Source organism: Coregonus lavaretus (assembly GCF_964263955.1).
Source record: "Coregonus lavaretus genome assembly, chromosome: 5".
In the NCBI taxonomy this organism is placed as follows: Eukaryota; Metazoa; Chordata; class Actinopteri; order Salmoniformes; family Salmonidae; genus Coregonus; species Coregonus lavaretus.
This window is the reverse complement of record NC_139992.1, coordinates 71,505,611-71,531,826: the sequence shown is the minus strand read 5'-3', so window position 1 is coordinate 71,531,826 and position 26,216 is coordinate 71,505,611. Positions and strand designations below refer to the sequence as shown.

Sequence of the window (26,216 nt, the reverse complement as noted above, 5' to 3'; positions counted from 1 at the left end):
TTGTCCACAAGACATCTGCAACAGTTTACTAACCACTGCACTTCCAATAATGCACTGTAAATGATAGAATTACAGCATGTTTCTCTAGTCAGGTGGTACAGTAATATGCTGTACATTTGTGTTTCAGTAAAGGTCCTGTAAATCTACATTAATTTACTGGCTTCTGTGCTGTCAGTATTTTACTGTAAATGTATAGTAACCTACTGGCTACTGTGGTGCCAGTAATTTACTGTAAAAATTACTGGAAATAGTTTACAGTGTACAGAGAAATAGGGACTGAGAAAAATATGTGAAAGGTGGCAATGGAAACACTTGAATAGCCTGCAAAAATATTTAATAATAGAGTGAAGGAAGTCCACAAGACATCTGAAACAGTTTACTAACCACTGCGCTTCCAATAATGCACTGTAAATTATAGAAATACAGCATGTTTCTCTAGTCAGGTGGTACAGTAATATGCTGTACATTTGTGTTTCAGTAAAGGTCCTGTAAATCTACATTAATTTACTGGCTTCTGTGCTGTCAGTATTTTACTGTAAATGTACAGTAACCTACTGGCTACTGTGGTGCCAGTAATTTACTGTAAAAATTACTGGAAATAGTTTACAGTGTACAGAGAAATAACAACTAAAACAATGTACTTTTTTTTTCAAAAGCAACTGAAGCCTATGTGTGGTGACGCGCCAGCATCTCCCTCCCTTCCCTGCTGGCCGCGGTCGCTGCCTGGTGTGACATGATGCTTGGTATTCCATGCAGCAGCCTCCCACGCCCCGCAGCCACCCACGCCAGGATCTGCGTCACGCAGCCGCGTGGGAGTGAGAGAGAAATGTAGCAAGAGAGGAGCAACCAACTCGGAACAGTATAGGGGAGTAGGGATAAACCAATAGTTAGCAGGTCCTTTGTACTAAACTTCTATAACCCATACTCATTTGGCTTCTCGCCGTGAGGGGAGAATTGAAGAGCAAGAAAGGAACGAGAGGTTGGATGAGCGGTGCAAAGAGTTCTGCAGGTATATACGCGCCCGCGTTGGCCGCTTTCTTTCAATTTCTAGCAGGGAGCAAATTTCAGATGGGTCCATAGATGGACTAGAAAGTATGCTAAAGACAAACAACTTTAGATTGGATTTTAATAGCCTAAATAATTGTGTGGACACGGAACAGTATTACGGATAATATAAAGAAGAGAGATAGGCTAGGATAGTCGTTTATAATAGCCTATTGATGAATATTATTGATGAAGGGAGTGCACATCCTACGGTAACTAAGCCTCATTCATTCTGTTGGCACAACATTACGACGTTTTTTATGACTTGTATATGCGGAAAGTGGAGTTTTGCACTGTGCATTACACTGGCAGACAGTAGAAACAATATATATATATATATATATATATATATATATATATATATATATATATATATTACTCTCGCAGTGGGAGACGCAAACCCGTTTATTCCCGGGCGCAGGGACGGCGGCGGTGGGAGTCTATCGGCAGCTGTGTAAAGAAAGCATCTGCTTGCTCCCTCCCTTGCTTCTGTCGTTTTCCCACAATTACTTAAATAACGTATGCTTTCCTGGTGGATTTTAAGCATAGTTGGCATCGAGTACGTGACTGAGAACTTATTTGGTGCATAGGCCTGCTTGATTCAAGGCTTTCCAATAAGGAAGTGCGAGATGCTATCCTGGGAAGTCAATTGTCGTGATTTCAGGGTTGATTGTCATCATATTTACAATAATTTGAGATGACATTATGATAATTTCGAACAGTGAGAGAAGGCTTGAACCAATGACTCTGCAGTTACAGGGCCAGTGCAGTAGCGTACCTCTCCTGTGCCATAAAGGTCAGGACATCATGGCAGGACATAAGCCTAACCTAACAGGGGCCCCAGATAGCAGGAACACACTTCCTGGGAGAAACTGAGGCATTATCCCACCACTATCACCTCTGTAGCATTCTAGCAAAGGGTTTTCCTCAGATTTTCATTATTTTTTTGGACCGTGATTCAGCTTTTTTAAAGGGTTTCAAGTCGGAAGTAAGGGTACCCAAACACCAGCTAGAACATCTAGTAATAAATGCTTCATAATAGAACATAAGACATTGACAGAATTTGATGTTACCCAATGTCCACAGATGATGAGCATGGCTCCCAGTTCTTGGAAAAGCACTATCTTCCTTGTCTCTGAACCAGAATCTGGGTTTACAGGAGACGTTGAATATGGTGATTCTCCTTTAAGCCCAGGAAGCAGTCATTCAACTTGCCATTCACCAGCTTTTCAAGCTTAATAATGTCAAAATACGTTCAGTACTCATTGAGAAACTGTTGTCATTACTGCCATACCGGATGGTATGTACTTCCCAAAAAGGTAAAAATAAAAAGTTACATGCAACCAAAAAAATGCCTTGTCTGGAAATAATCTAAGTATTGTTTTTGAGCAAGTGTGCTGGCACCAAATCATTCATTACTGCCACGTACAGGTCGGCTGAAACAGCAGCAGGAAAGGTAATTGATTTGATCACCTACAACAGTGTATGAACGCCATATCAATCTGTTGTTTCACCCACGCTACACGGAATGCAATAATATTTAATGTAAGTAGATTAAGTAGACGATATAGGGTACGTTTTTACAGTGATTGTACATTTATAGATAAGCTTTATTTACTGTATTTTAATTCCATTACTAATATTGCAGGAGGTGCAGAAGAGGTGGATTTAAGAGATTTGAAGTCTAGGTTTGAAATAAAATATGGCATCAATTACTGTTCCAAAAGGCATTTGTCAGAACTTTTACTTAATGATGGTGCTCTAAACATGCGCAAATTCCCATAGGAACACAGCCATGTTAAAAGCGCAGGGCTTGTCTAACGTGCCATAGCTTCATTTTTCTCTTACAGGAATGATGGTCATATACATATGAGGAGAAAGCTGAAGTCGCTACCTACTGTATCCATTGATGTAAATATATCCCCTGTCTGATTCCCAATTCGTCCACTAGAAAGCAGTAGTAGATCACATGACGTCTCGTGGCCTCTTGAAACCAGTTGCGTCTGGTTTGGGTAGTGAGTCACTGTGCCAAAATTGCTGAACTGATTTTGAAGCCTGACATCTTAAAATGACCCTAGCAATTAAAAATAAACAAATAAGACACAGACAGGTGAGGAAACGTAAAATTAATTTTCCCATTCACTTTTCCTATTTTAAACGAGTGAGATAGATCACGGCGCATGTGGAGGATGCATGTGGATGGAGAAGGAAATGCATTGCTTTACAATGACCATCAGGATGTTCCCTTTCCATGCATACTAAATGTTTGCAGTTTTGATGACTTGCCCTACATTGCATACTCTAAGAATATGATGATAGCGCATTAGTTATGGTCTTTATGGGGGGGGGCGGTGGGGGGGGATTCTTATGACAATATTTGATTTCAATTTCCAAAAAGACAAGGGCCGTAGCGGGGGAGGGGGACAGAGCCCAAAACAACCATTCAGAGTTTAACAGGTTAATGTGTAATTTGAGAGCACTTTCCCAGGAACTGCAGTGCTGAGGCAATGGCCCGAAGCCATCCAATGTTATCACGCATTTGGTGAGAGCAGTGAGGGCTCTGATGAGGTTGTATAGCCTAAATGGGTTTCAGCAACTACCCCAGATAACAAGCCACTGAGCTCTCAGACTGTCAGTAGGACACAGCTTCTGTGTTAAATATTCAGCTTGAGTACAGCACAACCTAACTCTCTCTCCAGCACTGACAAATTGACCCTTTCTCTCCTTTGGATGATTCTTTACAGAACACGGTGGTTCTTTTGAGAAAGTTAGAGGTGGTTGATGCCATGTGCTATTTCTGAGAATAGCCAAAACATTGGATGCTTAGAGGGGTTTGGTGAAGGAGCAACTGCTTTGACCTCTGATATTAAGGCGTAAATGTGACTCAATCAACAATATCACAATGGAGCTTGAAAAGTTAATAACAAAACAGACAGAAACAGACAAATTAATTGATTCCATATTGGTATATGTAGCATGACAAAGGCACCAGTTATATTGTAAGTATCGAGTAGAATACATAGCAGTACAACAAGGTGTCCTTCCACCACGCAAATGGACATGTAAATTGCATCGCCTATTGGTTAGGTCTTATCTTTCTTCTTTATTGCAGGGTCAGAGAGGGTGAACAAGAAGCCATTTGTCACTGTCCACAAACATGTAGTCCACATGAAACAAGTGACTGTTCATCGGTGCCGTCTCAGTGTTCTGTATACAATAACAGCCAGTTCTTTCTGTCAGATTCAGCTTCTAAGGAAAGACGGAAAGAACTGGCTGTTATTGTAAACAACAACAGTATCTATCTTGTGTGTCTTTGTTCCGTAGTGTGCTCGGTAAAGGTGTGAGTGGGTAGGTGTGAGGCTTGCTCCATCGGAGAAAGGGGTAAAAAGGAAGCCCCTTTCGGCACGCGTTTGTCTGGATAAGGCTGACTCGCAGACAGGGAGAGAGAGAGCGAGAGAGAGAAGGAGAAGGAGAGGGGGAGTTGGAAAGAGGCTATGTGGGAGAAAGAAGAGATACAGAGTGGGGAAGAGAGTAAATGTGTTTGAAAAACAGACTGATGAAGACAGACAAGACAAACAGAGAAGGGGGGTGGGGGGGAGTCTGCAGCCAGGTGAGATGCTGACATTATGTTTGTGCTAGCTGCACTCATCCTCTAGCCTTCATACCCTGAATCAACGTTGTTTCCACATCATTTCAACCCAAAAATTCAATGTGATGATGTTGAATCAACGTTGAAAACTGATTGGATTTGCAAAAAGTCATTTTAACCTAAATCCAATGGCATGGTGATTTTTTGTTGTTGATTTCGCGTTGAATTCACGTTAGTTGACAACTCAACCAAATGTAAATGAAAACTAGATGTTGAACTGCCATCTGTGCCCAGTGGGTGTTCACTTGTGATTGACTTTTAATCGAGTTGTCAACCGACTCCATTAAGTACTGGGACTCAGCCACAGAGTGTGAGAGGAGGCACAGTGTCAGAGTAATAATCAGTTGATGAGGTGAAAAACACTGGCTACTGGGTTTAACTAGCAATAATATGGCAGACAAACAAACATTATATGGCTGGTCCAAGGGATAGAGCTGATTAGAACTGCACATCGGGATAGGCAGAAGTGTGAGTGTGTATGTGTGTGCGTGCGTGCGTGCGTGCTTGCATGGAGGGCACAGATGAAGTGGAGGGTGAGTCAAATCTAAATCAGCCTCTGTGCTAGCCAGCAACCTGCCTTGTATCCCGCCCTCACCCTTGCTCCATTTCACTCCCCTCACTGGCTGTGTTAGGTAAGCTATAAGCTGTACTGGGGACAGGGAGTGGGGGAAGAATGCACACACGCACGCACAGTGGTTGACTCCATGCTGAGAGAGAGAGAGAGAGAGAGAGAGAGAGAGAGAGAGAGAGAGACCACCTACGTGTGCTGCAGAGGTGGTGTCTGGAATGTGACTCTCCCTGGTCTCCAGGAGTGTGGCAGGCTCTCCTTAAGCTGTGTTCAGATCTGCCTCTCTGACTAATGATGCACCATTATCACAGCTTCACATTCTTTATTCTGCTAATCTAGCTACACTACTACACTACTTATTGGTTAGGCCGTAGTAGTATGTCTTTTTTATATTTTTGCTGTGTTTGTATATTCATAGATTATTTATGATGTATTTATTGCTCAAGTCTTTCAGATCTGAACTGTGCTTTGTTTCTCTGGAGGTTGATTTGTCTGTGTGTTTCTTTCAGGTATGGCGGCAGCGTTGCCCAGGACCCTGGGGGAGCTCCAGCTCTACAGGATCCTCCAGAGGGCAAACCTGCTGTCCTACTACGAGGCCTTCATCCAGCAGGGCGGCGACGACGTGCAGCAGCTGTGTGAGGCGGCCGAGGAGGAGTTCCTGGAGATCATGGCCCTGGTGGGCATGGCCAGCAAGCCCTTGCATGTAAGGAGGCTCCAGAAGGCCCTGCGAGACTGGGTCACCAACCCGGCCCTGTTCAACCAGCCCCTGGCCTCTCTCCCTGTCTGCAGCATCCCTGTCTACAAGCTAGAAGCTAACGGTAATGCTAACGCTAGCACCCACATCAAAGTGCCCAAGCTTCTGGCGGCGGCATGTGTGGGGGAGCCCAGGAGAGGCGAGGCGTCGGCATCAGGGGTGGGGGGCGAGGGAGGAGGGGGTTCGGCCTCAGGGTCTCCACTGCAGAGGGGCAGCGAGCCCCGCTTCTGGGCCTCCTTGTACTCCCACACCGGGGGAGGGGGACCGGAGAGCGAGCACAGCCTGTCCCCAGTGGAGTTGACCCTGGGTCTGGGTTCGCCCTCGCCCTCGTCCCCCCGCGGCGAGGAGGTGCTAGATGCCGCAGCGTTGAGGTCAGTGGTGGAGTGTGTGGAGCGGCTGGCCCAGGCGCTGCCCCGGAGCGACCCGGCCGACGTGAAGGAGGGGCTGAGGGGCAACAAGAAGCTGGCCAAGATGATCTGCCACATCCTGGACATGGACGAGGACGACCCGAGGAGGGCGGAGGAGATACGCAAGTACAGCGCCATCTACGGACGCTTTGACTCCAAGAGGAAGGACGGCAAACACCTTACGCTGCACGAGGTAGAGGGGGAAAGAGAGTGTGTGTGTTTGTGTCTATCATTGTGCAAAGAGTAGAACATTTTCAGATGTTTGGGAACTTGTTCGTTGGTATTCTGCTTTAGATACTTTTGACCACATGCTTTCAAGCTATTGAGAAAACCTGCTTTATAACTGCATAGAACATCTCTCTCTATCTCACCTCCACTCTCTTCTTCTCTCCCTCCTCTCCTCTTCCTTCTCCCTCTCTTCCCCTCTTCTCCTCCCCCTCTCTAACCCCCTCTACCTCTTCTCCTTCTTCCATCTCTCTATCTCTATCTCTCTATCTCTGTGTCTAGCTGACAGTGAACGAGGCAGCAGCTCAGTTGTGTATGAAGGAGGTGTCCCTGCTGACCAGGAGAGATGAGCTGTTTGGTCTGGCTAGACAGGTCTCCCGGGAGGTCACCTACAAATACACCTACAGGACCAGCAAGTGAGAACAGCTACCACACACACACACACACACACACACACACACACACACACACACACGCGCACACACACACACACATTCATCTTGAGGATGAATGGTAATACTTTCATGTGTCTGGGTGAAAGCCTTCTCATGAGTGGTTGATGAACAAAGTTGAAGTAAAAAATGTCACCCGATTTTTTGAGTATCAGATATGGTGCTCCACCCTCGTAGTTGCCAGCCAAGAAGTGTGTTTGTGCGTGTTTTTGCATGTGTGTTTGCGAACATATTTCTGTGTGTGTGTATGTGCTTGCCACTTCCCTCTCACTCCTTCTAGATGACAGAGGTCTAATCTGACATGCAGGTGCTTCCTGGCTGGCAACCACAAAGATGGAAAATTCCACCCAGCGCCGCGTGTCTCTCTCACTTGTTCTTGTCATTATGACGTTGCATGTTGGTTGTTGCCTTTGTGAAGTAGGCCAAGCCTAAGAAATGGGCATGTTTGTATATTGCAATCTGTGTACTGCTTTAAAATATAAGTTGTTGTCCTAAAGAACTTTGTTTGAAGTGGGTTTCATTCAAGCTTAGTATGTTTTTAAGAGACAGCAAATGTTGATACATGATCAGTTGCGCCATTGGTGTTGCACCAGAGGTTAAAGGGAAATGAATAAACATTTGACTATGTTTTACAGAAGTTTCCATATTTACAAAATCTTCTTGAGGCATTACAGATCAAGATACTGTTATCATGTACACTATTAGAAGGGTTATGCTCTTTAAAATGTTCATCTTGTAAACTCTCTCTGTCTGTCTGTCTGTCTGTCTGTCTGTCTGTCTGTCTGTCTGTCTGTCTGTCTGTCTGTCTCTCTCTCTCTCTCTCTCTCTTGCTCTCGCTCTCTCTGTCTCGTTCTCTCTCTCTCTTCATCTTGTAAACTCTGTCTCTCTGTCTGTCTGTCTGTCTGTCTGTCTGTCTGTCTGTCTGTCTGTCTGTCTGTCTGTCTGTCTGTCTGTCTGTCTGTGTCTCTCTCTCTCTCTCTCTCTCTCTCTCTCTCTCTCTCTCTCTCTCTCTCTCTCTCTCTCTCTCTCTCTCTCTCTCTCTCTCTCTCTCTCTCTCTCTCTCTCTCTCTCTCTCTCTCTCTCTCTCTCTCTCTCTCTCTCTCTCTCTCTTTCTCTTCTGTAGGTCCCGATGTGGTGATAGAGATGAGATTTCTCCCAAGAGGATTAAAACAGAGGTGAGCTCATCTCTTTCGTCTCACACCACATGATCCAACAACCACGGAGCTTTCCACAGAGTTTGACTTTATATAAGTTAAAGCTCACTCCTATATCCCCAGTTTCCTAACACCTTGTGTGCTGTTAGATTAGAAAAGGTAAATCCCTTAACAATCCCGGATTCCCACAGACAGATAGTGCATGGTTCTGGATGGGTGTGTCCAGCTCCTTTTGTTTGGATAGCTGCCTGTCAGCCAGCTTGGCCGTGTGGATGGGGCTCGGCGGACAGGGGGTGTGTCCCTCAAGACTACTGGGTGTCATAATGTAGGGGAAAGATCAAAGTTCACCGGAATAAAAACTTCCTCTGTCGAATCAGGTCACCTCCTCCTCCGCGCCTTACATAACACCCTAAGGACCCACAGTGAGAGATTGACTGACACACCTCATTGCATCCACTCCTTGTCTTTTGAAGTGCGTTGGATACAGCGTAGTAGAGGGCTTTTTCTGTCAGTGTGTCAATGCTTCTCTAGTTCCATTCCTCATAGTGTAGTGCAGGTGTTGAGTAAAGAGTTCCCTCAGAAACTCAGCTGAGTTGTTTTGAGTTGTTAAGTAAAGAGTGTCTTTGTGTAGGGAGCTGTTGTGAGCTGAGCTTATGGCAGCTGTCCATTCATCTCTCTCCAGTGGTATGTTTGATGGCAGTCCAAACCTCTGATGTGAGTGAGCTTCCCCTACACCTCCACAGACCAGGGGTGGGCCAGGGTGGGACTAGCTAGCTAGCAGGCCCACTCCCCCCATCACCTTCCCCCTGTTTCACAGTCCTCCGTGGGAGTCACATAGCAGACCTTGGTAGAACATATACATTTGTTTGAATTAATGAATTTGTTGAAGTGAATTATTTTCATATAAAATATATTTTCTGAAATGTATTGGAGGCTACTGAAAATACTTGCTACAATTTAATTTGATCACTCTTTTGTGCTGCAAATGTTCCTGCACAGCAGGAAATGCAAACTTGTAGTGTATTCAAGGTTAGAAAGGCTTCTAAAGTTTGTAATTTCCACTTTAAAATGTCAGACTTGATTTGCCCTAATGAAAAACGTATCAATTAATTATAATCCACATTATAATTCAACATTTCCTGTTGATGCAGGATTATTTTCCTGCTGTAGAAAGGCTCAAATTAAGATCCTATATCTGTACATACTTGACACACCGCTGTCCGTTTTTCAAAGATTTTCAGTTTCTGGCACTTTTCTCTTACTAAGGGCGAATTATTCCCACAACCTGGTTGTTTTCTTTTAACTAACACACACACACACACACACACACACACACACACACACACACACACACACACACACACACACACACACACACACGTACACACACACACACTACCGCCACCCTCCCATTAAGAGCCAACCACACGCCCACATGGACAACACAAAAGCCCAAATGAGCTTTTACATGATATCACCGCATGGGCGTGCTCGGAACCACCCACCCCCATGCACTTGCGCAGTTGGGTTGTCCGCACGCACACACAGTACGCATATGCTCTTTGTCTCTCTCTCTCTGTCTCTCCCCCTCTCTCACATAGACACAGTCTGACTCCACGCCTTCTGTGGGTGCTGTGAAGGCGTGATAAATCATAAGGTGTGGCGGTAGGGTGAGCTCAGATTTACGTCACCAGCAGACATGCGTTAACCTTCCCCCTACATCCTTCACTAACCCTGTACGGAGAGGAAGGACTTCCCTTTCAACCCAACCTGGCAACCCACTGTCTCCTTATTCAGACCTCAATTTCAACTTCAGAATCCCACAAACAGATCTGATGGTAGACATGCTGAAAATAAAACAGGTATTCTTCACAGGAGATAAGTGTGACAAGCATCCTCTGGAGAGACTGGGTGACATTATTTCAGCTAGATGGCATCATGAGTAGATTAGAGTATAAAAGGAGAGATAATCAGAATGGGACCATGGTCTGATAGTGGCATTCCTCACTGTCTCTGTCTCTGTCTCTGTCTCTGTCTCTGTCTCTGTCTCTCTCTGTCTCTGTCAGGAGGGCTTCTTTGACCTACAGGAGGCCCTGCAGGCCATCCACATGAGACAAGAGACCCTGAGGGAGCAGCTGGCCACAGCCAAGTCTAAAGGAGAGGAGACCACAGGACGCAGCATCCAGGTGACTACACTACCCCTCACTGACTGAATGTCTGAGGGACAGATGGACAGACTGACGGACAAACAGACATAAAGACTGGCTGGCTAGCTAATGGCTTGCTGTCTGACTGCCTGTCTGTCTGATTGACTGACTGACTCGCTGGCTGACATTCAGTCTGCGGGTGGGTGCATAGGCTGGGTAGTACAAATGAGAAGAAATTAAGTGAGAAAGCGAAGATTCACCACTGTATATAATCAGCAGAGTTATTGACAAGCTCTTTTGTTTTATAATACAGTTTGTATCCTCTCGCCATTTCTCATTTCTAATTGAGGAAAAACAGAATCATTAAAGCAGTAGCACGTCGGTGCCTTCTTCCCCGTCTGTTACGACATCATCACCATGCTTAAAATACCCGCCTAATTATCCCTCTTCAAATTGCAGGCTTCTTTTCTGTATTCTTTGGAGAGACAGACGAGACAGGAAAGTGTAGATGCAGGAAATGGCTGACAGATACGCGTAAACAACGAGTATCTAGACTAGAGAAGGGACTTGAGATTGTGATGCCCTTTTAGATGGTCTGTGATAGAACTTCAGGCTCAGTTCTTTGTGTGTTATGTGTTTTCTAATGTGTGTGGATGTGTGTGAAAAAATCGTACGAACTTCATTTGTATTGTGCGTAATATCTTTAACTCTGATTATGTGCATCTGTGTGTGTGTTATAGCTGCAGCTGGAGCATCTGCTGGCCAGGCAGATGGAGATCCTCCACGAGGCCAAGGCCCAGGACAGACTTCAGACCCTGGAGTGGAGGGTCCCTATGGGGGGCTTCAAATTCAGACACAGCACAGACCCAGAGCACCGCCACCATGCCAACGGAGGCTCCACTGACAACACCGGACTACAACCAGGTCAGACGTTAGACATTTATGTTGGGAAGTGTATATTACACCTGCAGAACGAAAACATAAGGTTAGCCATAGGGGTCAGAATTACACTGAACAAAAATATAAACGCAACATGTAAAGTGTTGGTTTCATGCGCTGAAATAAAAGACCCCGGAAATTTTCCATATACACAAAAAGCTTATTTCTCTCAAATGTTGGGCACCAATTTGTTTACATCCTTGTTAGTGAACATTTATCCTTTGCCAAAATAATCCATCCATCTGACAGGTATGGCATATCAAGGAGCTGATTAAACAGCATGATCATTACACAGGTGCACCTTGTGCTGGGGACAATAAAAAGCCACTCTAAAATGTGCAGTTTTGTCACAGATGTCTCAAGTTTTGAGGGAGCGTGCAATTGACATGCTGACTGCAGGAATGTCCACCAGAGCTGGATTGACAGTTCGTTTCAGCCCAGGACCTCCACACCCGGCCTCTTCACCTGCGAGATCGTCTGAGACCAGCCACCCGGACAGCTGATGAAACTGTGGGTTTGCACAACCAAATAATTTCTGCACAAACTGTCAGAACTGTCTCAGGGAAGCTCATCTGCATGCTCGTCATCCTCACCAGGGTCTTGACCTGACAGCAGTTCGGCGTCGTAACCAACTTCAGTGGGCAAATGCTCACTTTCGATGGCCACTGACACGCTGGAGAAGTGTGCTCTTCATGGATGAATCCCGGTTTCAACTGTACCGGGTAGATGGCGTTGTGTGGGCAAGCAGTTTGCTGATGTCAACGTTGTGAACAGAGTGCCCCATGGTGGCATTGGGGTTATGGTATGGGCAGGCATAAGCTACGTACAACGAACACAATGGTATTTTATATATACAGTGGGGGAAAAAAGTATTTAGTCAGCCACCAATTGTGCAAGTTCTCCCACTTAAAAAGATGAGAGAGGCCTGTCATTTTCATCATAGGTACACGTCAACTATGACAGACAAAATGAGAAAAAAAATCCAGAAAATCACATTGTAGGATTTTTAATGAATTTATTTGCAAATTATGGTGGAAAATAAGTATTTGGTCAATAACAAAAGTTTCTCAATACTTTGTTATATACCCTTTGTTGGCAATGACACAGGTCAAACGTTTTCTGTAAGTCTTCACAAGGTTTTCACACACTGTTGCTGGTATTTTGGCCCATTCCTCCATGCAGATCTCCTCTAGAGCAGTGATGTTTTGGGGCTGTCGCTGGGCAACACGGACTTTCAACTCCCTCCAAAGATTTTCTATGGGGTTGAGACCTGGAGACTGGCTAGGCCACTCCAGGACCTTGAAATGCTTCTTACGAAGCCACTCCTTCGTTGCCCGGGCGGTGTGTTTGGGATCATTGTCATGCTGAAAGACCCAGCCACGTTTCATCTTCAATGCCCTTGCTGATGGAAGGAGGTTTTCACTCAAAATCTCACGATACATGGCCCCATTCATTCTTTCCTTTACACGGATCAGTCGTCCTGGTCCCTTTGCAGAAAAACAGCCCCAAAGCATGATGTTTCCACCCCCTTGCTTCACAGTAGGTATGGTGTTCTTTGGATGCAACTCAGCATTCTTTGTCCTCCAAACACGACGAGTTGAGTTTTTACCAAAAAGTTCTATTTTGGTTTCATCTGACCATATGACATTCTCCCAATCCTCTTCTGGATCATCCAAATGCACTCTAGCAAACTTCAGACGGGCCTGGACATGTACTGGCTTAAGCAGGGGGACACGTCTGGCACTGCAGGATTTGAGTCCCTGGCGGCGTAGTGTGTTACTGATGGTAGGCTTTGTTACTTTGGGCCCAGCTCTCTGCAGGTCATTCACTAGGTCCCCCCGTGTGGTTCTGTGATTTTTGCTCACCGTTCTTGTGATCATTTTGACCCCACGGGGTGAGATCTTGCATGGAGCCCCAGATCGAGGGAGATTATCAGTGGTCTTGTATGTCTTCCATTTCCTATTATTGCTCCCACAGTTGATTTCTTCAAACCAAGCTGCTTACCTATTGCAGATTCAGTCTTCCCAGCCTGGTGCAGGTCTACAATTTTGTTTCTGGTGTCCTTTGACAGCTCTTTGATCTTGGCCATAGTGGAGTTTGGAGTGTGACTGTTTGAGGTTGTGGACAGGTGTCTTTTATACTGATAACAAGTTCAAACAGGTGCCATTAATACAGGTAACGAGTGGAGGACAGAGGAGCCTCTTAAAGAAGAAGTTACAGGTCTGTGAGAGCCAGAAATCTTGCTTGTTTGTAGGTGACCAAATACTTATTTTCCACCATAATTTGCAAATACATTCATTAAAAATCCTACAATGTGATTTTCTGGATTTTTTTTCCTCAATTTGTCTGTCATAGTTGACGTGTACCTATGATGAAAATTACAGGCCTCTCTCATCTTTTTAAGTGGGAGAACTTGCACAATTGGTGGCTGACTAAATACTTTTTTCCCCCACTGTATTTGATCCCCTGCTGATTTTGTACGTTTGCCCATTGACAAAGACATGATCAGTCTATCATTTTAATGGTAGGTTTATTTGAACAGTGAGAGACAGAATAACAACAAAAAGATCCAGAAAAACGTGTGTAAAATTTTTTATCAATTGATTTGCATTTTAATGAGGGAAATAAGTATTTGACCCCTCTGCTAAACATGACTTAGTACTTGATGGCAAAACCCTTGTTGGCAATCACAGAGGTCAGATGTTTCTTGTAGTTGGCCACCAGGTTTGCACACATCTCAGGAGGGATTTTGTTCCACTTCTCTTTGCAGATCTTCTCCAAGTCATTAAGGTTTCGAGGCTGACGTTTGGCAACTCGAACCTTCAGCTCCCTCCACAGATTTTCTATGGGATTAAGATCTGGAGACTGGCTAGGCCACTACAGGACCTTAATGTGCTTCTTCTTGAGCCACTCCTTTGTTGCCTTGGCCGTGTGTTTTGGGTCATTGTCATGCTGGAATACCCATCCACTACCCATTTTCAATGCCCTGTGCTGAGGGAAGGAGGTTCTCACCCAAGATTTGACGGTACATGGCCCCGTCCATCGTCCCTTTGATGCGGTGAAGTTGTCCTGTCCCCTTAGCAGAAAAACATCCCCAAAGCATAATGTTTCCACCTCCATGTTTGACGGTGGGGATGGTGTTCTTGGGGTCATAGGCAGCATTCCTCCTCCTCCAAACACGGTGAGTTGAGTTGATGCCAAAGAGCTCGATTTTGGTCTCAACTGACCACAACACTTTGACCCAGTTCTCCTCTGAAGCATTCAGATGTTCATTGGCAAACTTCAGACGGGCCTGTATATGTGCTTTCTTGAGCAGGGGGACATTGCGAGCGCTGCAGGATTTCAGTCCTTCACGGTGTAGTGTGTTACCAATTGTTTTCTTGGTGACTATGGTCCCAGCTGCCTTGAGATCATTGAAAAGATCCTCCCGTGTAGTTCTGGGCTGATTCCTCACCGTTCTCATGATCATTGCAACTCCACGAGGTGAGAACTTGCATGGAGCCCCAGGTCGAGGGAGATTGACAGTTCTTCTGTGTTTCTTCCATTTGCGAATAATCGCACCAACTCTTGTCACCTTCTCACCAAGCTGCTTGCCGATGGTCTTGTAGCCCATTCCAGCCTTGTGTAGGTCTACAATCTTGTCCCTGACATCCTTGGAGAGCTCTTTGGTCTTGGCCATGGTGGAAAGTTTGGAATCTGATTGATTGATTGCTTCTGTGGACAGGTGTCTTTTATACAGGTAACAAACTGAGATTAGGAGCACTCCCTTTAAGAGTGTGCTGCTAATCTCAGCTCGTTACCTGTATAAAAGACACCTGGGAGCCAGAAATATTTCTGATTGAGAGGGGGTCAAATACTTATTTCCCTCATTAAAATGCAAATCAATTTATAACATTTTTGACATGTGTTTTTCTGGATTATTTTGTTGTTATTCTGTCTCTCACTGTTCAAATAAACCTACCATTAAAATTATAGACTGATCATTTCTTTGTCAGTGGGCAAACGTACAAAATCAGCAGGGGATCAAATACTTTTTTCCCTCACTGTATATCTTTTTTTTTGTGTGTGTCATTTAGCAGACGCTCTTATCCAGAACGACTTACAGGAGCAATTAGGGTTAAGTGCCTTGCTCAAGGTCACATCAACAGATTTTTCACCTAGTGGGGATTAGACCTTTCTGTTACTGGCACAACGCTCTTAACCACTAAGCTACCTGCCGCCCGATGGCGATTTGAATGCACAGAGATACCGAGACAAGATCCTGAGGCCCATTGTCGTGCCATTCATCCGCCTCCATCACCTCATGTTTCAGAATGATAATACACAGCCCCATGTCGCAAGGATCTGTACACAATTCCTGGAAGCTGAAAATGTCCCAGTTCTTCCATGGCCTGCATACTCACCATACATGTAGATTTGACCTAGATAGTTTGTGTATCTATTGATATGTAGGCTACATGTGCCATTTTTAAATGTTTGTAGTTCTGTTCTTGTCTATTAATGTTCTGTATTATGTCATGTTTCATGTTTTGTGTGGACCCCAGGAAGAGTAGCTGCTGCATTTGCAACAGCTAATGGGGATCCTAATAAAATATAAAATACCAAATACCAAATATAAACTGTAACTCAGTAAAATCTTTGAAATTGTTGTATGTTGCGTTTAGGTTTTTGTTCAGTGTAATCAAGTGTGGAAGTTAGGTTTAGGAACGAAGGTTAAGGTTCAGGTTAGGTATAGTTTCAATGACGCTTAGGAAAGGGTTAGGGAAATGCATAAAAAGTTAACATTGTGTAAGCATACCACCATCCGCCACCATTCTTTTTGTGCTGGTTAAATATACTGCCTTTATGTTTAGTTTCTCAGTCACGCTTTAATTTCTTCCATTCTATTTCTCAGCTGTTTGTGGAGATTTTGGGGAGTTTCAGGAAGGATCCACGTGTGTGTGTATGATCCTCATATAGGGAAAAACAGACTTATGTAACCATAAATGCTATGAGATGCTTTCAAGCTTGCTTTGAGTACCATAGGCTGCTATTGTATTGATCTGAAGCCCTCTTAAGAGTGCGTGGTGAACACAAAGGATAGAGGGTGACACCTTTCACACCCACAACCTCACACAGTCAACAGCATGACACTGCAGTATTAATACTGCCTATTCTCTTTCCCTTCATGCACACTCACACACACAGACATACACACTGAAACACACACACAGGCACACACTCACACCAGTGGAGGCTGATGAAGCGAGGATGGCTCATACATGTACACAGCGTGAGTTATCTTCCTTTGTGCTCTACCTCTGGCTGATCTAATGGGTCTTCATTGACAGCAATGTGGCGTGACTAACACCTTTTTATTTCATACACAGTACACACACCACTCTTTCATTTAACAGCCTCTATTCAGTGCAGAGAGAGACATAGATAATGGCATTTTCTACAGAACAGACACAAATCATTATTTTGAGTAACGGGTGTTTTAATGGCTTTTTATGAGTTGAATTGAGTGTTAGAATAGAATGGAATAGATAAGTACTTTATTGTCATTCTGTTTTTATAAAATTGTTGGCCTTACCTAGCTGTGTGTTCCTGCAGGGGAGAGGCCACTGAACCTGCGGGTGGCGGGTCAAAGGTCGGATGGAGACATACCCCTGGGGAAACAGCTAGCCAATGAGCTGAAGAGGCATCACAGCAACGGGGAGGGAAAGACCCCGGTGACGAGTCACCATTGCAATGTCGAGGGCAAAACTCTGGCCACAGGTCTGCACCTAGAGATTCTCTATTATAGTTCATTCACAATGAATCATTTGATATGGAATCAGCTCAAAGATTCCATCACATTTATCCTTCATTCTGAATCATTTGATACTGAATCAACTGGTTGATTCTCTGTCATACTTCACTCATGCTGAGTCATCTGATAAAAATCCAACTCCTCCTATTTGTTTTCTCTTTCTCATTCCAGAAAATGGGAACGGGGCCGACTTCTCCCAAGGGGCTCTCAACCTTTCCGACAAGAAGACCATCAAATCAGAGCCAGAGGATTCCAGATAGCACCTCCTCCTCCTCCTCCTCCTCCTCCTTCCTCATCCCTCTCTCATAACACAGTCGTCGTCAGTCAATACTAAACAAGCACAGCTACAGTAGAGCCTTAACAACCAATGTTGCCTCAAGAAAAGGGATTTTACTTTTTGTTTATTTTTTGCCAAAGCACCTAGAGAGCCTTTGTTTCTTTCCTTGTAGAAGCCCAGTTTTTTGTGTTTTCACTGACTGTGTTGATTCACCCTCCCCTCTCTCCTTTCTTACTATCAAGACTGATGGCGAGGGGTCTGTAGATGTCATTTTTGTACATACATAATTCTGACTCTGAAAAGTGTTTGTTTGTCATTGATGTTATTTAAATATATGCTGTGTAGAATAAGGAAATTTATTTTTGGTGGACTATAGGACGTCATTTACGTCCAGATTGGGAAGTTGGATGTCTCAGTTGTTACGAGAACAGGTTTGGCTCTGGTTTGTTAAGAGTGTACGAGGACAACACCAGCAGATCCTGGTGGTATTCCCTTTCACTTTGAGTCAACCAGGATTTGGCTCAGAAAAGTCTTATTCAATTTGACAATGTGGTCCGATTTGATCAAAGCACTAACAGTAGGGTGTACAGTGAATTCGGAAAGTATTCAGACCCCTTGACTTTTCCCCACATTTTGTTACGTTACAGCCTTATTCTAAAATGGATGAAATACATTTTTTTTCCTCATCAATCTACACACAATACCCAATAATGACAAAGCGAAAACAGGTCTTTAGAAATGTTCGCCAAAAACAGAAATATCTTATTTACATAAGTATTCAGACCCTTTGCTATGAGACTCGAAATTGAGCTCAGATGTATCCTGTTTCCATTGATCATCTTTGAGATGTTTCTACAACTTGATTGCAGTCCACCTGTGGTAAATTCAATTGATTGGACATGATTTGGAAAGGCACACACCTGTCTATATAAGGTCCCACAGTTGACAGTGCATGTCAGAGCAAAAAATAGTCCGTAGAGCTCAGAGACAGGATTGTGTCGAGGCACAGATCTGGGGAAGGGTACCAAAACATTTCTGCAGCATTGAAGGTCCCCAAGAACACAGTGGCCTCCATCATTCTTAAATGGAAGAAGTTTGGAACCACCAAGACTCTTCCTAGAGATGGCCACTGTGAAATCGGGGGAGAAGGGCCTTGGTCAGGGAGGTGACCAAGAACCCGTTGGTCACTCTGACAGAGCTCCAAAGGTCCTCTGTGGAGATGGGAGAACCTTCCAGAAGGATAATAATTTCTGCAGCACTCCACCAGTCAGGCCTTTATGGTAGAGTGGCCAGACAGAAGCCACTCCTCAGTGAAAGGCACATGACAGCCCTCTTGGAGCTTGCCAAAAAGCACCTAAAGGACTCTCAGACCATGATATTTTTTTTAAATCTGGTCTGATGAATACCAAGATTGAACTCTTTGGCCTGAATGCCAAGCGTCACGTCTGGAGGAAACCTGGCACCATCCCTACCGTGAAGCATGTTGGTGGCAGTATCATGCTGTGGGGATATTTTTCAGCGACAGGGACTGGGAGTCAGGATCAAGGGAAAGATGAACGGAGCAAAGTACAGAGAGATCCTTGATGAAAACCTGCTACAGAGCGCTCAGGACCTCAGACTGGGGTGAAGGTTCACCTTCCAACAGGACAACGACCTTAAGCACACAGCCAAGACAACGCAGGAGTAGCTTCGGGACAAATCTCTGAATGTCTTTGAGTGGCCCAGCCAGAGCCCGAACTTGAAGCTGATCGAACATCTCAGGAGAGACCTGAAAATAGCTGTGCAGCGACACTCCCCATCCAAACTGACAGAGCTTGAGAGGATTTGCATAGAAGAATGGGAGAAACTCCCCAAATACAGGTGTGCCAAGCTTGTAGCGTCATTCCTAAGAAGACTCAAGGCTGCAATCGCTGCCAAAGGTGCTTCAACAAAGTACTGAATAAGGGTCTGAATACTTATGTAAATGTGACATTTCAGTTATTGTATTTTTTAAAATTTGCCCAAAAATTGAAAAACCTGTTTTTGCTTTGTCATTATGGGGTATTGTGCGTAGATTGATGAGAAAAAACAAAACAATTTAATTTATTTTAGAATAAGGCTGTAATGTAACAAAATGTGGGAAAAGTCAAGGGGTCTGAATACTTTCCGAATGCACTGTATATGGGATGACAACTTTAGAGACAATTTTATGTGATAACGTCGGGTGTGTATTATATCCATCAAGAATAAGCACAAGTAGTCCTAGCTGCCATATTTTTCAAATGGAGACGTTGACCTTCTCGATATTACTAAATGGAGGGAATTAAAAATATTGTGAACCACGAAACAGTAATAACTTAATTTGAAAGGAGGGTTTACCATCGCACCTTCTCACTTTGAGTAGTACAATACCAATTGTGTGTTAGTAGAGCAATACCGTCTTGCTGTTGTTGAGGAACCAAGTGCAAATGTCTAGTTGTCCCAGTTGTGGGGATCTTGTTCACTGTACAGTTGTTATATTTCTTGTTCACTAGCGTTAGCCATAGTCCTAGGTCCCCCCGGCCCACACCCATCCTCTAGATGACCTGGAACAGATATGCACTATTGTTTGATTCTAAAATGCATCCTCATGTTTTTAGAATTTCCATCAAAGTATTTTGATCGTTTCTCATAGTCTCCCATGAATGACGTGCTGTACATGTTTGTATAGAAACGTTTGAGTAATGTAGTCAATGACATGCATTTCTGGGGTACTAGGGTCCTCTCTTAATGTCACTTTAGATCAAGCCGTTTTAGAGCCACCATCATATGAAGTAATTTGTCAGGTTTCCCTCTCATATTCATATTTTAGTCACGTACCAGTTCAGCTGTCTCACTAATTGTATTGGTGTTTAAAATGATTACCTCTTCTTTCAGTTACACTGATAGATTATGTTCTCTATTCTCATGCAATAGTTAAATGGACAGTTCACTAAAAATATACATTATATGATTTACCACTTACCATGTTTCATGTTTTTAGAGCACAGTATTTGATGACAGTGCCTGCAATGGTGTGGTTAGCTTTTGGTCAGGAGTGGCTAGCCAGAGGATACTGACACGTACACAATAACCAGGATAAGCCTGAACAACTTTAGGGTTGATCATTGCAACACCATGGAGTAAAAAAACATGTGAATTTGTATATTTAGTGAACTAACCAAAATGTGAGGATAAAATATACATGTTTATAATCTATTGGATGAATGTATTTTTGTTCAGAACACAAATAATTTTTAGCATGCAAATCTTTGTTAATTTACCTAAGTGGGGATTGTTATCTAATGGCCTATTGAACATCTACATTCACCCTCACTTTGAAAACCGTATTGTTAAGTAATTTGAATGTCTAAATAGTTTCCCACTACGTCATGGAAACATTTTGGCAGTATGATTGATTCATAAATGTTTACCTAATTCTACCTAATTCTGTACCTGACTGTTTCTGTATTCAAAATAGCAATCTCCAAATAAAGTAAGGCAACCACAAGTTGGCTCCAACAGAAACAGACTGGCACCCAGGCTACCACCAACCAGCTTCACAGAAGGAGGTTATCTGAACCACCTTAGTTCCTTGTGAGTTCCTGTTCCTCTGCACCACCTACCTTTGTTCTTGCACTCTGTTGAACTTGTAACGGCTTTGTATTATACAGTAGAATTATACATTTATAACTGTGGGATGAAACTATGTTTGTTGTCGATAGAATTTGTTCTTATCACTGTTGTTGTTGGTAAAAACGTCATTAGGTTATGCATTGTCATGCCCCCTATTGTTTTGTAAACACTAATATATTTACTTTGTTATACAGCACATGAACATTAAACTCTATTTTTTGAGATCTGATGGTGGATTACTTTTCATGCGGCTGTCCTCAAAATAATTGATGTGCTTTATATTTAACTAAATTGAACAAAAATCTAGTTATTAGTGGAGAGCTCAGAGTTCTGAGAAGTTCTTAGCTTGACAAGCCAAAACAACTTCTGAGAACTCATTTGAGGTAAAATTGAGGTAAATGTCCTCTCCCCTATGATAGGGTTGCAGATGCTCTCTCTCTCTGAATCGAGATAACAACCTGAGTAGATGAGATTTGGGCGGCTTTTTGTGTCCTTAGCAAATACTGTGCTAGTTTTGCCTTCAGAAAACCCCAAAGAGGTGGATGTAAGAGCATCTACGAGGGTGTACATCGAGAAAAGGCAATTCAGCCTGCACAATTCTCCATCTCTTTCAAGTCCAAAAAAACTACCTACAAAACTACATTTGCATACAAGATTAGGAAATTCTGCCGCTGCAGTGCTTCTGAACAGAGTGATTCTGATTCTCCAGCATACAGCATACTCCAGCTCATACTCTCAAACCTTTGACTCTCAAAACCATCTTAGTGTCCTTATTCATGTTTAGCCATTTAAACTCAGTTACCATTTGGATGTTTTTGAAAAACTTCAGAGGAGAGGACATTTTCAAGTCACTGCTATGTGCTATGTTCTTGGAAACAAACAGTTATACACAGCATGTATATAGGTCTGATAGGTCCTATCAGATGCCTTGGTGTGGGTGTGTTACACATAGAAATAGAACTCTGATATATTGTATGTACAGTGCCTTGCAAAAGTATTCAGACCCCTTGGATTTCATCAAATTTTATTGTGTTACAAAGTGGGATTAAAATTGATTTCATTGTAATTTTTTGGTTAACATCTACACAAAACAACCTGTAATGTCAAAGTGGAAGAAAAATGAAATGTCCTTTTAAGATAAATAAAAAATTGTATAACTAAAATATAGTTGTTGTATAAGTTTTCAGCCCCTTTGTTTAGGCAAGCCTAAATTAGTTCAGGAGTAAAATTTGCCTTAACAAATCACAGAATAAGTTACATGGACTCACTCTGTGTGAAATAATAGTGGTTGACATTATTTTTTTATGACTAATCCTTCCTCTGTCCCCCATACATACAACACCTATAAGGTCCCTCAGTCAAGTATTGAATTTCAAGCACAGATTCAACTACAAAGACCTGGAAGCTTTTCGAAAGCCTCATAAAGAAGGGCAGTGATTGGTAGATGGGTAACAATAACAAATCAGACATTGAATATCTCTTTGAGCATGGTCAAGTTAATAATTATGCTGTGACTTGTGTATTAAACCATCCAAACACATCAAAGATACAGTTGTCCTTTTGAACTGAGCTGCAGGACAGGATGAGGCCATTGGTGATTTTAAAACAGCTACAGAATTCAATGGCTGTGATGGGAGATAATTGAGGATGGATCAACAACATTGTAGTGACTCCACAATACTGACCTAACTGACAGAGTGAAAAGAAGAATACAAAAATACAGAATACAAAAATTCCAAAACATGCATCTTGTATGCAACAAGGCACTAAAGAAATACCGGGGGAAAAAACACAGCAAAGGAATACACCTAAATGTAAAGCCTTATGTTTGGGGCAAATCCAACTCATCACTGAGTAACTGCCTCCTTATTTTCAAGCATGGTGGTGGCTGCATCATGGTATGGGTATGCTTGACATCGCTGAATACTTATGCAACAACAATATTTTAGATATTATATTTGTATTAATATTTTAAAAATATGTATGCATTTTTCTTCCACTTTGAAATTACAGTATTTTGTGTAGATTATTGACAAAAAATGACAATTAACTACATTTTAATCCCACTTTGTAACACAATAAAATGTGAAGAAATCCAAGGGGTCTAAATACGATTGCAAGGCACTGTAGTGTTACACAATAAAAAATGAGTCTCATGTGACTCATCATGTAGTAATGATACACCTGTCTGTTTGTCTTCCTAAAGTCTCATCAGTCTATCACTTTCTATTCAAGGAGTAATGGTTTTCCTCTAGTGGCTTGCGAAAGTATTCACCCCCCTTGGCATTTTTCCTATTTTGTTGCCTTACAACCTGGAATTATGGATTTTTGGGGGGGTTGTATCATTTGATTTACACAACATGCCTACCACTTTGAAGATGCAAAATATTCTTTTTGTGAAACAAACGAGAAATAACACAAAAAAACAGAAAACTTGAGCGTGCATAACTATTCACTCCTCCAAAATCAATACTTTGTAGAGCCACCTTTTGCAGCAATTACAGCTGCAAGTCTCTTGGGGTATGTCTCTATAAGCTTGGCACATCTAGCCACTGGGATTTCTGCCCATTCTTCAAGGCAAAACTGCTCCAGCTCCTTCAAAATGGATGGGTTCCGCTGGTGTACAGCAATCTTTAAGTCATACCACAGATTCTCAATTGGATTGAGGTCTGGGCTTTGACTAGGCCATTCCAAAACATTTAAATGTTTCCCCTTAAATCAACTCAAATCAAATCAAATTGTATTTGCCACAAGAGCCGAATACAACAGGTGTAGACATTACCGTGAAATGCTTACTTACAGCCCTTAACCAACAATGCATTTATTTCTTAATAAAAATGTAAAATAAAACAACAACAACAAAAAAGTGTTGAGAAAAAAATAGCAGAAGTAAAATAAAATAACAGTAGGGAGGCTATATACAGAGGGGTACCGGTGCAGAGTCAATGTGCGGGGGCACCGGCTAGTTGATGTAGTTGAGGTAATATGTACATGTGGGTAGAGTTAAAGTGACTATGCATAAATAATTAACAGAGTAGCAGCAGCGTAAAAAGATGGGGTAGGGGTGCAAATAGTCCGGGTAGCCATGATTAGCTGTTTAGGAGTCTTATGGCTTGGGGGTAGGACCTAGACTTGGCGCTCCGGTACTGCTTGCAGTAGCAGAGAGAACAGTCTATGACTAGGGTGGCTGGAGTCTTTGACAATTTTGAGGGCCTTCCTCTGACACCGCCTGGTATAGAGGTCCTGGATGGCAGGAAGCTTGGCCCCAGTGATGTACTGGGCTGTACGCACTACCCTCTGTAGTGCCTTGCGGTCGGAGGCCGAGCAGTTGCCATACCAGGCGGTGATGCAACCAGTCAGGATGCTCTCGATGGTGCAGCTGTATAACTTTTTGAGGATCTGAGAACCCTTGCCAAATCTTTTCAGTCTCCTGAGGGGGAATAGGCTTTGTTGTGCCCTGTTCACGACTGTCTTGGTGTGTTTGGACCATGATAGTTCATTGGTGATGTGGACACCAAGGAACTTGAAGCTCTCAACCTGTTCCACTACAGCCCCGTCGATGAGAATGGGGACGTGCTCAGTCCTCTTTTTTTCCCTGTAGTCCAAAATCATCTCCTTTGTCTTGGTCACGTTGAGGGAGAGGTTGTTATCCTGGCACCACACGGCCAGCTCTCTGACCTCCTCCCTATAGGCTGTCTTATCGTTGTTGGTGATCAGGTCTACCACTGTTGTGTCGTCGGCAAACTTTATGATGGTGTTGGAGTCGTGCCTGGCCATGCAGTCATGGGTGAACAGGGAGTACAGGAGTGGACTGAGCATGCACCCCTGAGGGGCCCCTGTGTTGAGGGTCAGCGTGGCAGATGTGTTGTTACCTACCCTTACCACCTGGGGGCGGCCCGTCAGGAAGTCCAGGATCCAGTTGCAGAGGGAGGTGTTTAGTCCCAGGATCCTTAGCTTAGTGATGAGCTTTGAGGGCACTATGGTGTTGAACGCTGAGCTGTAGTCAATGAATAGCATTCTCACGTAGGTGTTCCTCTTGTCCAGGTGGGAAAGGGCAGTATGGAGTGCAATAGAGATTGCATCATCTGTGGATCTGTTGGGGCGGTATGCAAATTGGAGTGGGTCTAGGGTTTCTGGGATAATGGTGTTGATGTGAGCCATGACCAGCCTTTCAAAGCACTTCATGGCTACAGACGTCAGTGCTACGGGTCGTTAGTCATTTAGGCAGGTTATCTTAGTGTCCTTGGGCACGGGGACTATGGTGGTCTGCTTGAAACATGTTGGTATTACAGACTCAGTCAGGGACATGTTGAAAATGTCGGTGAAGACACTTGCCAGTTGGTCAGCACATGCTCGGAGTACACGTCCTGGTAATCCGTCTGGCCCTGCGGCTTTGTAAATGTTGACCACTCAAGTGTTGCTTCAGCAGTATGCTTAGGGTCATTGTCCTGCTGGAAGGTGAACCTCTGTCCCAGTCTCAAATCTCTGGAAGACTGAAACAGGTTTCCCTCAAGAATTTCCCTGTATTTAGCGCCATCCATCATTCCTTCAATTCTGACCAGTTTTCCAGTCCCTGCCAATGAAAAACATCAGCATGATGCTGCCACCACCATGCTTCACTGTGGGGATGGTGTTCTCGGGGTGATGAGAGGTGTTGGGTTTGCGCCAGACATTTTCCTTGATGGCCAAAAAGCTCAATTTTAGTCTCATCTGACCAGAGTACCTTTTTCCATATGTTTGGGGAGTCTCCCACATGGCTTTTGGCGAACACCAAACGTGTTTGCTTATTTTATTCTTTAAGCAATGGCTTTTTTCTGGCCACTCTTCAGTAAAGCCCAGCTACAGTGGGGAGAACAAGTATTTGATACACTGCCGATTTTGCAGGTTTTCCTACTTACAAAGGATGTAGAGGTCTGTAATTTTTATCATAGGTACACTTCAACTGTGAGAGACGGAATCTAAAACAAAAATCCAGAAAATCACATTGTATGATTTTTAAGTAATTAATTTGCATTTATTGCATGACATACGTTTTTGATACATCAGAAAAGCAGAACTTAATATTTGGTACAGAAACCTTTGTTTGCAATTACAAAGATCATACGTTTCCTGTAGGTCTTGACCAGGTTTGCACACACTGCAGCAGGGATTTTGGCCCACTCCTCCATGCAGA

At 43.4% G+C, this 26,216-nt stretch overlaps 1 protein-coding gene across 1 annotated transcript; it reads left to right on the top strand.

Annotated features, from left to right (window-relative positions):
* Nucleotides 1-933: 933 nt before the first annotated feature.
* On the top strand, nt 934-17,708 carry LOC311129811 (NGFI-A-binding protein 1-like). Its single transcript, XM_084162266.1, has 8 exons — nt 934-1,009; nt 5,771-6,615; nt 6,930-7,063; nt 8,223-8,274; nt 10,320-10,439; nt 11,141-11,324; nt 16,935-17,099; nt 17,305-17,708. The coding sequence occupies exons 1-8, from the start codon at nt 985-987 to the stop codon at nt 17,391-17,393; spliced, it is 1,614 nt and encodes a 537-aa protein (XP_084018392.1). The 5' UTR covers nt 934-984; the 3' UTR covers nt 17,394-17,708.
* The last annotated feature ends 8,508 nt before the right edge of the window (nt 17,709-26,216 follow it).